Genomic DNA, 16318 nt, shown 5'->3' with positions numbered 1-16318 from the left:
CTAGCTCCGTCTTATAAGCTTCAACAAGTTAGAGGACTTTCAAGAACGAAAACTAGCATTGAGGTTACCTGGGAGGTGAGCGATAGCTGAGGTTACATATACGATGTAATTGCATTTTTTCATGCTTATGCCAAAGTGAGATAGTACATAAGAAATCAATGTACTTGATCTCTTTATACTTATGTCATAGTGAGGATGGTACATAAGAAATCAATGTACTTGATCTCTTTATACTTATGTCATTGTGAGGATGGTACATAAGAAATCAATGTACTTGATCTCTTTATACTTATGTCATAGTGAGGATGATACATAAGAAATCAATGTACTTGATCTCTTTATACTTATGTCATTTTGAGGATGGTACCTAAGAAATCGATGTACTTGATCTCTTTATACTTATGTCATTGTGAGGATGGTACATAAGAAATCGATGTACTTGATCTCTTTATACTTATGTCATTGTGAGGATGGTACATAAGAAATCGATGTACTTGATCTCTTTATACTTATGTTATTGTGAGGATGGTACATAAGAAATCGATGTACTTGATCTCTTTATACTTATGTAATAGTGAGGATGGTACATAAGAAATCGATGTACTTGATCTCTTTATACTTATGTCATAGTGAGGATGGTACATAAGAAATCGATGTACTTGATCTCTTTATACTTATGTCATAGTGAGGATGGTACATAAGAAATCGATGTACTTGATCTCTTTATACTTATGTCATAGTGAGGATGGTACATAAGAAATCAATGTACTTGATCTCTTTATACTTATGTCATAGTGAGGATGGTACATAAGAAATCAATGTACTTGATCTCTTTATACTTATATCATAGTGACGATGATACATAAGAAATCGATGTACTTGATCTCTTTATACTTATATCATAGTGAGGATGGTACATAAGAAATCGATGTACTTGATCTCTATATACGTATGTCATAGTGAGGATGGTACATAAGAAATCGATGTACTTGATCTCTTTATACTTATATATTAGTGAGGATGGTACATAAGAAATCAATGTACTTGATCTCCTTATACTTACGTCATAGTGAGGATGGCACATAAGAAATCAATGTATTTGATCTCGTTATACTTATGTCATAGTGAGGATGGTACATAAGAACTCAACATTTTTTTTCTTTTCAATGTATCAGTTGCTTACTTCATTACTTAATGCATTATGTAGGCGCCACCTGCCTATACCCACAATGGTGTGCTACGTGGGTATTACGTATCATGGAAGCACGCTGGCGTCAAGTCTGGTACATTCACCACACATAGAGTAACGCCTGCAAGCAAGAGGAAATACTTGATTCAAAATCTGTTTTCTAACTCACGGTATGAAGTTAAAGTTCAGATGTTTAACGACGCTGGTGGTGGCCCATTCAGTGATCCAGTTGTGCTTCGAACTAAAGAAGAAGGTAAGTTGGTCATTGATCTTTGTAAGTTATCTGGATAGACAAAGGGGCCTGAGAACTATTCTTAAAATAAACAAGGGAGACAACACAAAGAAAGAAATATGTTAAACGATGAAACGATACAATACAAACCTTTATAAAAAGGAAACCAGCCGGGCAGAGATGAATCTATGAATATTTAACAACCACCCCCCGGCCCCACTTTCCGTTGTAGTTTCACCCTGCGTACGACTTTAATAAACTTTTATTAAGGATTCCGAAAAATTGTCAAATCTTTCACCAAGAGTTAGTGCTTTTTTTCACATTTGATTTATATTACTATCGGATGAGATTCTTTATTTGGACATTATTATCGCGTAGCATTTCTCCAAATTTATTTTTTATGTATATCCAGTTAATGAAAACGAAGATTAGTATTTTGATATGAGCAGATCTGTTGTGTTCTAACTAAGAGTTAGTTCAGTGGACTAACTCAATGGCGGAGTATTTTGACTAAAGTTAGTCAAGGTTGTCATGACACATCAATAAGTCTGGAAAAATTCCCGATAAGCTTGGAAAATTATCCACACACGATACAAACTTATGGAAATTGTCATTGTTTCTTGAAACTAAAATTCATTCTTTTTCAGTTCCCAGCAGCCCTCCCCGAAATCTTTTCGTAGTAAACGTCTCGTCTCGTTCTGTACTACTGCAATGGGACGACCCACCTCAACAAGACTGGAACGGACAACTCTCTGGGTATACTGTTCTCGTGCGTGAGTTTAATACTGAAATTGAACAACGGCTATTTGCATCTCGCGATCCCTCAACGTTCACCCAAGTACATAATGTGACAAATCTAAAGACTTACACTCAATACATCTTCTCCGTAAGTGCGAAGAATAGTGTTGGGGGCAGCTCATACTCGAATGAAGTACAAGTTAGGACAACAGAAGATGGTAGGTGATTCTCTTAGTTCTTTTTGCTTGCTGCATTAAAAATGCATGGAATAGTAAGGTACTTTATTGATTGTCTCACGTGTTTTTCTTCTTACTTGTTGCATTTGGAGTACATGGGATAGTAAGGTACTTTATAGAGTGTCCCACATTCATTTATCAAGTATAGTTTAACTGTGGCCGAAACAATTTGCCGCGATTTTGCTACACTTCAGCTCTCTAGTGCGTTTCTATCGACGTCACTGTGACGTCAGGTGTAAAAACACGCTATCCTCATTGACTACAGTTAACAAGCCACCTATAGCCAAAATTTGAAGCTGCTATATCAACCGGGGTTATCTTTCTACACTTGGCTAAAGGTCATAACACCATTAAGTTAATATTAGAGATTATACCTCCATTCAAGTGTAAAATTGTGTTACGTCATAACAAGTGTAAATTTGAGCTTTATGCATGTATAACATGTTTATTCAAAGAACAATCAGTTTCATATTCAGCCCAATGACTATCCTTGGATTCTTCAACTTTTCAATGCATTCGTTATGTTACGTCTTATACGCTGTGGTCCAGATTTAATAATTAGCCTTGTCAACATACATCTACAAAATGCGGCTCGTTTCATTTTAGTTCCCAGTGCTCCGCAACGGTTGCAGATCGTCGATCAATTCTCCGATACAATTAGCGTAAACTGGTTACGACCACGTGAAGTGAACGGCGTTCTTATTGGCTACACGGTTAAGTATTGGAAAGTTGATCAAAACGGTAGTCGGATCGGTAACCCAATGACTGATGAGGTTGCGGGTAATGCCCTTCAGGCTGGCATCACAAATTTAGACTCTAGATCGAGTTATATAATTGAGGTTGCAGCAAAGACAAATGCTGGCGTCAGCAAGTCGGCAAAAATTCAAGGACGTACTCAAGATGTGGCAGGTTTGTTAATTAACATACACAATCGATTATTTGTTGCCTTTAAAAATGTTTAAGTATGCTGAAATTTTTTTAAATTAATTAATATTTTTGATCATTTATTTTCATTTATTTTAGTTTGTTATTATTAATATTTAAATAATTGTGTTCATTAAAGAATTTGCCACCGCTTTTTTACGTGCTATACTTTAGCTGTGGCTTGCACAATAGCAGTGAAATTTGAGTTCCATCTTAAAATAACAATTCACAGGCTCACTGCGCGCCGTGTTTTTATAAGTGAATTAGATAGAAACAAAAATGAGTAGAGCTTTGAAATCACTTCATAATTATTCGAAGACCGCAATTTCACTCAACTAATTGCTTGATTTGAAATATCTCGGAGAAAATCCTGCCTTAGATGGAGAAATGACTTTGCCAATCATTAAATAGAGTGTGATTTTTTTTGCGCACTCAATGTGCGTGAGTGTGAGTGAGCTTTGTTATACGGACATATGCTTGGCGTGCTCTCCATAAACAGGGTGACATTCATTTAAATAAAGGAACTGAATGTTGTGTTTCATTAATTTTCATTTTGTTTTTTTTGCAGTTCAACCTGGGCCTCCAAGCAATCTTCGTTCCCTTGAAACCAACGCTACGACACTTAAGCTAACATGGCGCGAGGGATTCAAAGGAAATTCGCCTATCACGAAGTACCTCGTTCAAGGGAACAATGAAACCGGCTTTAAAAACAATCGCGACTCCTTGTGGTTTGACGCGCTCGTTGTCATTAATCCATACAAATATCACAATCTCCCACCGGTGATCATCGAGAGCTTACGGCCATTCACGACATATCGTTTCCGAGTAAACGCCTGGAATAAGGTTGCTGCTAGTGACTTCAGTGCAATATCGGGGGAAATCACGACACAGCAAGCAGCACCCGAGTCACCACCATTGAACCTAAGAGTTAACCCCCCACGCTATCCTGGGGAGTTGACATTAACGTGGACGGTGAGTTTGCGACTTTTAACTGGACTCCAGTTTTTCTTTACGATGCTTTACATATTGACATTGAAACGATTTTTTTTAACCAGTTCTGCTATGTGAATTTAATGTGTTTGCTCACTGTGAAAACATAAGATTTCCTTTGGAATGGATATTGATGTTGATCTGAAATTTATATAGCAGGACTGAAACTAGCTGGCTGTTGTGGAGTACTTCAAATTTCTTTCTTTGCAAAGTACACCGCGAGCTTTTGGCACCCTTTAAGAAAATTTTTTAAACGTATACCGAACATGTCTGCATTGCCTGTGAGATTGTAAACATTTACAACTTGAAAAGCTAAACACATTCAGTAGAACAGTTGAAAACTCTTTAAACCCGACAATACACAGTGTGTGCTGTCAATTTTACTAACTGACCCCTGTTTCAATCACCTGAATCATTGATGTAATATCTCACCTTATAGGATTTATTGTGTAAGCAAAAACTCCATGTTTTTTTTAGCCTCCCCCACGAGAGACTTGGAACAGCCCCTTTATCAAGTATACGATCGAACTTCAAGAGCAGGGTGAACGAAATAATTTTACAAAGTTTGTACAGAGCGGAATTCGTGGAAATGCACGACAAAGAAGACTGTTTTCCTTAAGTAAATTTACCATGTACGAAATAACGATGAAGACCGTCAACGAGCGCGGTGAAAGTCCTAGAACTCCTGTTGTCATCGGTCAAACACAGGAACATGGTAAATAATGCTTCTTTGTCGATATTGGGGTGGAGTTTGGATAAGAGCGGAGTAGGGGGCACGAGAAATTTATCGCGGGCTCCCAATTTTATCGCGGAGTCCCACCCCAGATATGATTGAGCAGGGCTCATTGAAAAATGTTGAGGTCAGTTTCCGTAAATTGCCATTGGATCCTGAGCAAACAAATAAAGCTGTATACGATGCGATACGGTCGTATGTATTCTTTTTGGTTTTTCTTAAAGCTTCTTATTTGGCATCTTTAAATTCAGCATCTTTTCATTTATACACTTATATATTCTTCTATTGTACATAACAAAATCATTTTGGTTTGTTTTCTTTAGCTTTTTTCCTATTTCCTTGATGATTTATTTCGTCTCTGGATATCATCTTAAACGCCATTATTAGCGATACTAACATTTTAACAAATGGTGTCGGTTGTTTGCCAATTGCAGATGAATGTTAGCTTATAGATTTCAAATTTTCTGAATAATCTTATGAGATATCTTCTTTTTTGTTTTATTATATAAGTACCTGACCTCCCGCCCTCAAAGATTCGGGCCATTGCCCAATCCGGATCGAGTATCTCATTAACCTGGGATGACGTAGATGAAAAGAGAAGAAATGGTGTTATACTTGGATATAAGGTACCTTTAAGAATAATTAAGAGAATTTTTCACATTGTGCTGTTTTCATGCAAGTATTTTCTTTTATGGTTTTCTTGCAGATATTTTACCGTCTAGTGAAGTACGCGCCTCAAGAATTCAAGGAAATCAACGTGAACAATGTGAAACAGTACACACTGGAGAAACTGCTGGGCTACTCCAAGTATGATATAAGAATTCTTGCTTATACCCGAATTGGAGATGGCAAGATGAGTGACAGGCTTAAACCTTATCCTATGACGTTGGAAAGCAGTAAGTGCACACCTTAGTTTAGGCATTTGTAGGAAGCGGTGTAAGTGTTTTTTGGTTCATTAAAAAAGTTATTCTACTCTAGTGACTACTTTACCTTCCTGGCTTTGTCGTTCTTTTTTAGGTTGCTTTCCGTTCAGTTTTTGGTTGTTTTCCGTACATGTTTTGGTTTTCTATCCATGGATAGTTTATTTTTCTTGACGATGTCGGTCGTTTCCGTCACGTTTTCGGTTGTTTCCGTGTAGTTTTTGGTTGTTTTACAAAAACTGGAAAACATTGAGAAATTCACCTTTCAGCATAATATCAAATTGTCTTGAATTTGATAGAAATTATGGAAGCAATCGAAAAAAACAATTTCAGTTTCCACGTTGGGGAGAGGAAAATTTGTGGGAACAACGGAAATAGCGAATATTTTCTAAACAAAGTTTTCTTCATGTGTTCTTTCTTAACATTGACAAATGAATTATTGAGAAAACGTCAAAGGAAAACATTTCCTTAAGAGACTACATGTTGATCGATCATAAAATGATTTTCATCCTAGAACCTGGACCTCCCAGCCAGTTGCGCTTCCCGACCATAACTCCCTCTGTTGTTGTTGTGAATTGGGGACCACCGGAAATGACAGGAGGCAATATAACAAAGTATCGAGTCTCATATCGATTGTGTGACGATGCATCCCCACCTATCGTTAGGCCTTCGCTCGTTGGAACAAAATACACTGACACGGTGATTGATCTCTCCCGTGAAAGATACTATATCTTCGAAGTTGCTGCATTCACTGTCGGTGGAGGTTGGGGAGAAAAAGCTGTGGGACAAATATTCACAACTCAAGGTGGAAACATTGACGGTAGGATAAATATTTTCTGTTTCCTGGATTTCACATTGATGAATTGAAAATATCCATCCTTTGAATTTAAAATTTTGACATTGTTTAATTTCAGAAAAGCCGTCTAGACCCCTCATTTTACCAATCAAAGATTCCCATATCACATGGCGCTCGATTCTGGTTAGATGGGCTGTTGGTAAACGTCGCGACCAGCCAATAAGATATTTCACCCTGCAATACCGCAAAGGAGAAGGAGCATGGGAAAGATATCCGAAACCCCTCTCTGGTGACTCAAAGCAAACGGTTGTCTGGGGACTAGAATCTAGTCAACTTTTCAGCTTTGAAATCACGGCGACCAACGACGCTGGGGACAGTCTCCCTAGTCTTCCATCGCCTTTTGTGAGGACATTGAGTAAATGTAAGTGATGCCAAATTAATTCACATGCCATTGTTCGTTGATAGATGATGTTGCTTTTTAATGATAATGGAAAGCATTATTTATCAGTGGCAAAGCCAGCTCGTTTTGTACTCCTACAATGCATACTACGATATTTCTGTGTTTAAACATTGGAAAAACAATAAATGGAATTAAATATATAATTAATAATTTTGCGACAAAATTGCATCGCAGGATTAAAATGTTGGGCTGGTTCACCGCTCTATTTTTTCCCTTACTAACATTTGTCTTTACACTTCATTTGAACCAAAATACTGAAAAAAAGAAACGTTTACATCACATAAACTAAAATACTTACAGCTGCCTTAACTTTACAAATAAGATACTCGCTCATATCAAATTGTAAAGGTTCCTTGGGTGGTTCATTGATCTAATTATTGATTGGTTCAATTATCTATTTATTAACTGATCGATTCAAAATCTATTGATCGATTGATGGATTCATTGATCAATTTATCGATTCATTCTACTCTGTTCCATGCATATTGTCAAACTTTCATAACTTTCCTTAAAACTTTTCCAGCTCTTCCCGGAAGTCCTCGTGACGTTCGCATTACGTCGCCAACGCCGAACTCGTTTTTGGTTTCCTGGAAGGTAACTGATGACATTTACTTGGTATTTATGTTTAAAGTCGACATCTTCTCAATTAAAAATGAGAATAAATCAATGAGTAATAGTTTTGAGGATGAGCATGATATCTTTAATTGTTCGCACTGACGGTGGTCTGAATGATTCTTGATATCATGCAAAAGTCGCATTCAATAATTGTTTAATCATACAACTATAAATGCAGACGCTTTCGAGCTATTGTGTACGAAATGCATCAAGTTTTCCGTGCTTTGTCTTTTCCTCGTAAACACACGTTGTAAAGTCTCCTAGTTGAAAGTGTGGTGTTTTCATGATCTTATTCTCAATAACTCACGTCAAATCAGTCTGTGAAACCCTTGCAAATCTCGAGAAAGATTCTTTCGCCTTAATCTATTTTGGGTTTTTAGTTGTCACATTAAGAAATACGTCACAGAAATTTTCAATGTCGTTGTACATGGTTTGCAAGACATTGAGAATTATTTGTGTTAATGTAACCAATCGCAATGGAGATTGAACCAACCTTGCACAAAAATCAACATTAACGTTTTGGTGTTTATATTCCATGGGTTTTTTTCAGCCTCCATTGTCAGTTGACGTTGAAGCGACTGTGGTAAAGTACGTCCTGCGCTATCGTTTACACCAGGAAAATATCTTCAGATACGTAAACTATATTAACTTCAACATCCCATCGGCATCCAGAGAGTATCGGCTTGCGTCACTTAGAGTGTACACGTTGTACGATCTACAGTTACATGCCGTCGACTCAAATAATAATCCTCTACCAAGTTATATCGAAACAAGAAGAACTTCTGCTCGGTGTAAGTGGATGCACTAGCATTCCCCTACTCTGGTGTACGTGTTCACTGAATCATGATTGTAAAGAAGGGCCTCGCGTCTGCCATTATTCTAGCCAGTTCATCGGGATTTGTCCCATTTTCAACCAACAGACTAACATAATGTAAAGGCACCGACGCGAGTGTCTATTCCTTGTATTCTTTATTTTGTTTTCATGTATATACAGTAAACGCGCTTTTGTTTCTTTTTTCTCACTTTCTTTAAATGAACTATAGTTCCATTTGATAACGATAGAGAATTTTGAAAGAAATATTCGCGCCATTTTATATCACCAACCTTGTTGGCTTTTTGCAAATAATGTTGGAGAAAACTTTTTTATGATGGGACTTGAAAAATTTCATGATATGGCGAAGACTATAATATAGTCAACGTCGTTATAATACAAACGTAATATCCGTTCATTTAACGTCTCCGAAGACTCCCTGCGTTTATTTTAATAGCCGTTCCCACCAGTTAAGTTTTGTGACGGTTTAAATAAGATCCCACACTGTAGGAGTTTAGCACCGTTTTCTAACTCTACCGGTATCGTGTAAATCGGATTTTAACTTTAACTTTAACAATTAGCCTTTAGAAAATTGTCAAGACCGTATTGTACTTCTTGTACTTCTTGACAATCTCTTTTTAGATGTATGTGTTTACAATACACTTGAAAGTGAGGGCTAAGGTATTAATCCTTAATTAGGACGTGTGGATCATTGCCTATAGTTAGAGTTTGTAAAACAATTAGTTAATTTGAACAAATTGAATTACTTATTTCAATATTGCTCACCAACTGTTTTATGATTTCTGATCAGACTTGCGTTTTTCTATTGCTAAAATAATATTGCTTATGATTTTATGTAGTACCTCCACGACCTGTCCTTCATAGCAGTCCTAATGCTGGTCCAACATCCATTACCATATCCTGGGATCCTCCTACATCAACCAGTACTCCCTTACTCGGATACAAGGTAGGACTAATCATTCTGAATAAAAGTCCTGACTCAGTTCCTTCTCCAGGCAGCATAAAATATCTTATTTTCTGGAACCACAAGATCAGCGAAAATATTTTCTGAAAAACACCGTGATATTTTCATGGAAATTTTCACTCAACAAATATGAATTAAATTGTTTGCATCAGTCACTTCAGTTAAGTGTAAAAGACGAAGAAATGACTTGCAAGAACTGCAAAGATAACATTTTCTCACTATCTCTGAATTTCTACTTCAGTTTGCCCAGAATTTACAGAAGCTTATTCTTCATTTCTATTTTCCCTTTCTATGTTAGTTGTCTAGCTTACAATATCTTAAAAATTTTTTCACCTAGGCGGACTTCAACCTTCCCTCTCGACGTCGCAGGGCCGTGAGCGTGCAATGCGAAAGTCCACAACCTGGTGTCGCATATTTTAGTAATACGTCGACTAACGGCAGGATCGGCGGTCTGCGCATGTACACGTCTTACGTCGTTGTGCTGAAATCTTTTAACAGCGCTGGGGATAGTGAACGTAGCAATAGTATACGTGTCACAACTGCTGAAGGATGTAAGATTTATTTGACGTGATTGTGTAAATGCTTTAAACAAAAAAACCGTCCTTCCCGGGTGACTGGAAATAATTTTTGGGAAGAAATTGTAATTTTTGGTGCTTCTTGATTCTTCAAAATATTCTTCATTTTCCATTCACACTCCTCCTTCCCCATCACTCACATTCCTCCTTACCCACCACTCACATTCCTCCTTACCCACCACCATTCTTCCTCCCTCACCCACCATCATCATCCCTCCCCATCACATTCCTCCACCCACCATCACATTTCTTCCATTCATCATTTCCACACCATACATTCTTTCCCACCACTCATATTCTTCTTTCCTCATTCTTTTTCCATTTATTCTTTTCCTTGACATTCATTCTTTGTCATCAGCATTTATTCTTTATCGACTGATTCTTCCTGCCCCATTCTTCATTTGTTTCACTTTATGATTCTTTCGATCCACTCCACATTCCTCCTTTACTTCATTCCTTCCTACTTCCAGTTCCTCCACTCCATCATTCACCTCCCTACTCCACTATTTGACTTTCCCTGAAGTTACTTCCATTTTACCACTTTACCTTTTTTCGACATTTTATCGACATTACCTTCATCTACTTTGCCTGATGCAAAGATAACTATTTCTTTGCAATGATAACCAAAATATTAGATCATTTATCAACAAAATGATAATTTTGTTCTACCATTTCACCAATCTGTGTCTGTTCTAGTTTATTGCACTCTATGGACGACTGACTTAAACGACTGAAACAAGTCGGACGTCTGTTTGAGATATCTTTGTCATGTCCTGGCCCCTGGCCCTCTACAATTACGCCACCTTTTTAATTTTTTCTTTCACCACTACACTCCTTCCTTCCACTCATAATCCCACTGCCCACTCCTCCTTCCACTTTCACTCAATTTCTTTCCACTCACTCCACATAATTCCTCCTTTGTTCATTCACTCATAATCCTTCTCTCCTTCACCTACGCTCTCCTTCCTCCATTTATCACTCCTTCCACTCACTCATAATTCCATTCCACGACTACTCCCATTCCATTATTCTTCCACCACTCACATTCCTGCTTTCACTACCATTTCCTTCATTTCCCATTTACTTCCTTCTTTCTTCCCCTTCTTTCGCCATCATTAACCTTTCCCCGTCCTTTTCACTAATACTCACGGAATGAATGGACACACGCCTGTTCTGAACCTTTTTTCTATTTTACTAGTGCCAGGTGCGCCTGCAACTTTGTTTTGATGGTGTATACGTCACTCAAGTTCATCTTTACTGGGAAGCTCCGTGTGAGCCAAATGGGATAATTACAGATTACATTCTCACTGTTTTACTGGATCGATTCGGAGACAGACGATAACAAAGAAAAGTAACGAACATACTCATCAAGTCATGGCATTGACGCCAAACACGAATTATAGATTTAGGCTTGTCGCAAGGACATCGCGTGGCGAAGGCATTCCCAAAGTTCTTGAAGTTAAAACTAAATCCGTTAAAAGTAAGTAAACGATGACGATTTCGTTACTGAACACCAAAATGTTTTTGCGACTGCTTTTACCTGCAAATTCCTTCTTGGAAATTTGTTGGAGAAATATTTGTTGTCACTAGCCTTTCAACTTCACTTCTCAAGAAAAACGTGTACACTTTCCCTTCTTTTCGTGGTAAACAAAAGCTATTGCAATGTAGAACATGCTTAATTCACTGAAAAGTATTCTTGCTCTAGACTTAACTCGCACCAAATTATTGATTTTCCATTTTTCAGCGAAACCAGACCCCCCTACTATCGTCGGTGCAACAGCACGAAATAATGACGTAATACTAATTTGGCGCGATCAGTTTGATGGAAACACACCTATCACTCAATATATTGTGGAGTATCGAATTTCGTCTGGTATGATGGAGGATTTATTGTGTTATAACAGGAATGATTTTGCACTCTTTTTGCACATATTTGTATTTTGGAATGTTGTTGTTCCCAAAAACTTATTGTTGCACTTACATGTTCTTTATTGTATTTTTGGCGTCTTGCATATTTGCATTTTATCATTATTACTTCTCATTAATCAACTTTTGAGTGCCCTACTTTACTGTTCCATTGTTTTCTATAGTACCTATCTATACGTTATTGATCACACTATTACCCCATCCACTCGTTTTATTCTCTGTTTCGCTCTATGCACTGCTGACAACAATGATATTTTTGATTATTTTCACTTAAAGAGAAAATCCTTGGACAAACGGCTGGAATCTCAAGCCTTCTCAAACCGTACGTAACAGAACCGACGGTACACGGTCAGCGGTATTGGAAAATTTACAAGCTTTAACCGTTTACTGGTTTCGAATGATCACACGCAACGAAGCTGGTTTGTCTATTCCTGGGAATAGTTCTTCGTCTGTCTCGACAGGTTAGTGAGAGAGTCCGATAGAAGGAACAATAGTGTGCGAAAATATGCAGTTGGATTGAATACTAACATACTTTGACTTCAACTGGTACATAAATGTGGTTACTTATCCTATTCGTCACCAATGACGAATGTTATAGTGTCAATAAACATAGGCTTGTTTTATGCGATTAACATGTTGACATTTCAATTTTCTTGGAAAGTCATCAAACTAAAAACCTCATTTATATTAAACTTGGCACGTATATACACCGTCTTAAACATTTCTATTTTATTCGGAATTCAAAAAGTACCCATCTGATTTTTCTCAAGTTTTTATAAACGAGGCTTCGTGGTATCAACAAATCAATTCGTCACTTATTGACAATTTGATTTTAGCTAAAATGTTTTAAATTTGGTAACTGAATGATGCGCTTTTCTTGTTCATCTGTTTGCAGTTTACAGAGTTCCTTATATTTTCTCTGCTTCGCTGGCAAAACGATTAAAAATGATTGTATTTTAGGAATAGCGAAGAGCGCAAGGCAGTCGGCTCCAACTTCACTTCTCAAGAAAAACGTGTACACTTTCCCTTCTTTTCGTGGTAAACAAAAGCTTTTGCAATGTAGAACATGCTTAATTCACTGAAAATTATTCTTGCTCTAGACTTAACTCGCACCAAATTATTGATTTTCCATTTTTCAGCGAAACCAGACCCCCCTACTATCGTCGGTGCAACAGCACGAAATAATGACGTAATACTAATTTGGCGCGATCAGTTTGATGGAAACACACCTATCACTCAATATATTGTGGAGTATCGAACTTCGTCTGGTATGATGGAGGATTTATTGTGTTATTTATAAAAGGAATGATTTTGCACTCTTTTTGCACATATTTGTATTTTGGAATGTTGTTGTTCCCAAAAACTTATTGTTGCACCTACATGTTCTTTATTGTATTTTTTTGGCGTCTTGCATATTTGCATTTTATCATTATTACTCCTCATTAATCAACTTTTGAGTGCCCTACTTTACTGTTCCATTGTTTTCTATAGTACCTATCTATACGTTATTGATCACACTATTACCCCCATCCACTCGTTTTATTCTCTGTTTCGCTCTATGCACTGCTGACAACAATGATATTTTTTGATTATTTTCACTTAAAGAGAAAAATCCTTGGACAAACGGCTGGAATCTCAAGCCTTCTCAAACCGTACGTAACAGAACCGACGGTACACGGTCAGCGGTATTGGAAAATTTACAAGCTTTAACCGTTTACTGGTTTCGAATGATCACACGCAACGAAGCTGGTTTGTCTATTCCTGGGAATAGTTCTTCGTCTGTCTCGACAGGTTAGTGAGAGAGTCCGATAGAAGGAACAATAGTGTGCGAAAATATGCAGTTGGATTGAATACTAACATACTTTGACTTCAACTGGTACATAAATGTGGTTACTTATCCTATTCGTCACCAATGACGAATGTTATAGTGTCAATAAACATAGGCTTGTTTTATGCGATTAACATGTTGACATTTCAATTTTCTTGGAAAGTCATCAAACTAAAAACCTCATTTATATTAAACTTGGCAGGTATATACACCGTCTTAAACATTTCTATTTTATTCGGAATTCAAAAAGTACCCATCTGATTTTTCTCAAGTTTTTGTAAACGAGGCTTCGTGGTATCAACAAATCAATTCGTCACTTGTTGACAATTTGATTTTAGCTAAAATGTTTTAAATTTGGTAACTGAATGATGCGCGTTTCTTGTTCATCGTAAAATTATTTTTGTTTACAGTTTACAGAGTTCCTTATATTTTCTCTGCTTCGCTGGCAAAACGATTAAAAACGATTGTATTTTAGGAATAGCGAAGAGCGCAAGGCAGTCGGCTCCAGTGTACGAAGAAGTTTGGTTCATATCTGTAATGGCGGTCATTGGATTTCTCATTTTGCTTTTGTGCCTTGTTATCATCTGCTGCTGCTGTTGTTGTAAAAGACAGCGATCACAAAGTGAGTCATCTTGATCACGTTTTATTCAACGTTTTTATCACCAAATGGCAACATGTTAGATTTAAAATCATCTTAAGAAAATCATTTTGTCTGCTGATGGTTTTGAAATAAAACCGAATTTTTACACTTTTATTGAATTTAACTTTAGCTACAAGATGTCCTTTTTCGGATAATTTTTTATTTTATATCTTATGAAATTGTCGTCTGGTCAAGGATATAATATAAGGATATAATATACTATAAACAAATTTCCTGGAGACTCGAAAAAAGTCAAAAAGCTAGACCTTCTCCTTCCTTTGACTTCAAGTTTCATTATTTTCTGGGACCCATGAATATTTTCTTGTACCAATGTACCAAGCACTCGTTTGTTTATTTGTTATAGGTAAGACGCTTACTCATCCCATTTCTATGGATGTACGACCGAAAAATGGAATGCGATCACACCCTAATGACGAAGAAACCTTAAGTAAAGGTAGCAGTCGTACACACAAGGATGAGAAGTAAGTAATTTAATTTTAAAGCATCTAACCCATTTTTAATTTATTAATGTACTTTGAGACTATTCGCGACAGTGATTATTTGATTTCAGTGCAGTTTATCTGCAAGTTGCTAAACTACAGAAATTTCCACATGCAAGTTTGCCGAAATGTTAGAATTTTCTTTAAAGAGTTCTTCTCTACAGACCTCTGTTGGCAATGAAAGAGAGTGAACAGGAAGACGAGGATGATAAAAAGGAGGAGTCGACTTTCACTCGGATGATGACCTAAAACAATGCCATATCGTTCTCCAACCAAATGAATGTAAAATAAATTCTTTAAAGAATGCATGTCAACCAAGATGCACTACGCGCTTTTGTTTATGTTTATATCTGAGCCTGCCGCACACACACTTCAATGAACGTCGTGTCGTTTTTCTAAAAATTCTCTGCACAAGTCAATTCAGAAGCATTGGTCTTCCACGTTTAGGGAAAGAAGCCTTTTTAAATCATAAGTTTTTACAATTACTTAAAATAATGTTATACAGTAATAATAAAGGCCTGCCTTGACTACATAATGAATAAATACTACTATAATTTTCACGGTGTGAAACAATTACAAAATCCGCCATTTTGTTAAACAAAAAATGGCGCTCGCAATGTGATTTGCAAATAACATTTTAGATGCCCTATTGTGTTCAAAATATGACCATTAATTCTTTTCACTGTAAAAACTTTCCTGCTATACAAAATTTACTATCTAAATTATTTAACCTAAACAAAAAAGCGAGGGTAAGTAAGTTCGTAAATTCGTACTTGTTTGCAATTTTCAAGTAAAATAAATAAAAGAAGAAAAACTGACACGGATAATTTTGTGTCTGCACTAAAGCTCTTCATCGTATTGCGGGCGTTATTTTGCACGAAGCCGGGATATCGAATATTGACCTTCAGCTTAATTGAACGAGTTACTGCATTTGCTTCGCGCTAATAAAATTTAATAATCTTTAAATAAAAATTTCATTCCGTTGATTGCTCAATTTAACTATTTTTAAATTCAACATCCTTCTAACATTTGAAAAATTATTTATAACATTTCAAAAATATCTAGCTATCCCGGCTTCGTAGACTGGAATCCAACTGCAATCCAACTGCTTCGAGCAACCACCCACGGTTGCATTATCTGAAGCGAACGATAATCAATAATTTCCTGCTAAAACGTACTTGTTTAGTAAAGATTTATCAGCTTTCCTCGTCTGAACTCGG

General features: G+C 36.8%; 2 protein-coding genes across 2 annotated transcripts; both read left to right on the top strand.

Annotated features, from left to right (window-relative positions):
- The first annotated feature begins 8 nt into the window (after positions 1-8).
- On the top strand, positions 9-12071 carry LOC124455372 (protein sidekick-1-like). The gene is made up of 16 exons (XM_047006023.1): positions 9-75; positions 1208-1442; positions 2069-2377; positions 3002-3304; positions 3888-4291; positions 4787-5024; positions 5553-5668; positions 5749-5938; positions 6477-6782; positions 6877-7179; positions 7742-7812; positions 8384-8624; positions 9505-9611; positions 9967-10180; positions 11403-11684; positions 11949-12071. The coding sequence occupies exons 2-15, from the start codon at positions 1379-1381 to the stop codon at positions 11429-11431; spliced, it is 2895 nt and encodes a 964-aa protein (XP_046861979.1). The 5' UTR covers positions 9-75; positions 1208-1378; the 3' UTR covers positions 11432-11684; positions 11949-12071.
- LOC124455359 (Down syndrome cell adhesion molecule homolog) lies at positions 11579-15658 on the top strand. Its single transcript, XM_047006011.1, has 9 exons — positions 11579-11684; positions 11949-12096; positions 12407-12591; positions 13091-13168; positions 13270-13398; positions 13736-13921; positions 14434-14580; positions 14963-15080; positions 15263-15658. Exons 1-9 carry the CDS (start codon positions 11579-11581, stop codon positions 15345-15347), a joined length of 1182 nt encoding a protein of 393 aa, XP_046861967.1. The 3' UTR covers positions 15348-15658.
- Positions 15659-16318: the final 660 nt, after the last annotated feature.

This window comes from Xenia sp. Carnegie-2017, unplaced genomic scaffold (assembly GCF_021976095.1).
Source record: "Xenia sp. Carnegie-2017 unplaced genomic scaffold, XeniaSp_v1 HiC_scaffold_39, whole genome shotgun sequence".
NCBI lineage: Eukaryota > Metazoa > Cnidaria > Anthozoa > Malacalcyonacea > Xeniidae > Xenia > Xenia sp. Carnegie-2017.
Note: the sequence above shows the minus strand (reverse complement) of the source record. Positions and strands in the feature narration are given on the sequence as shown.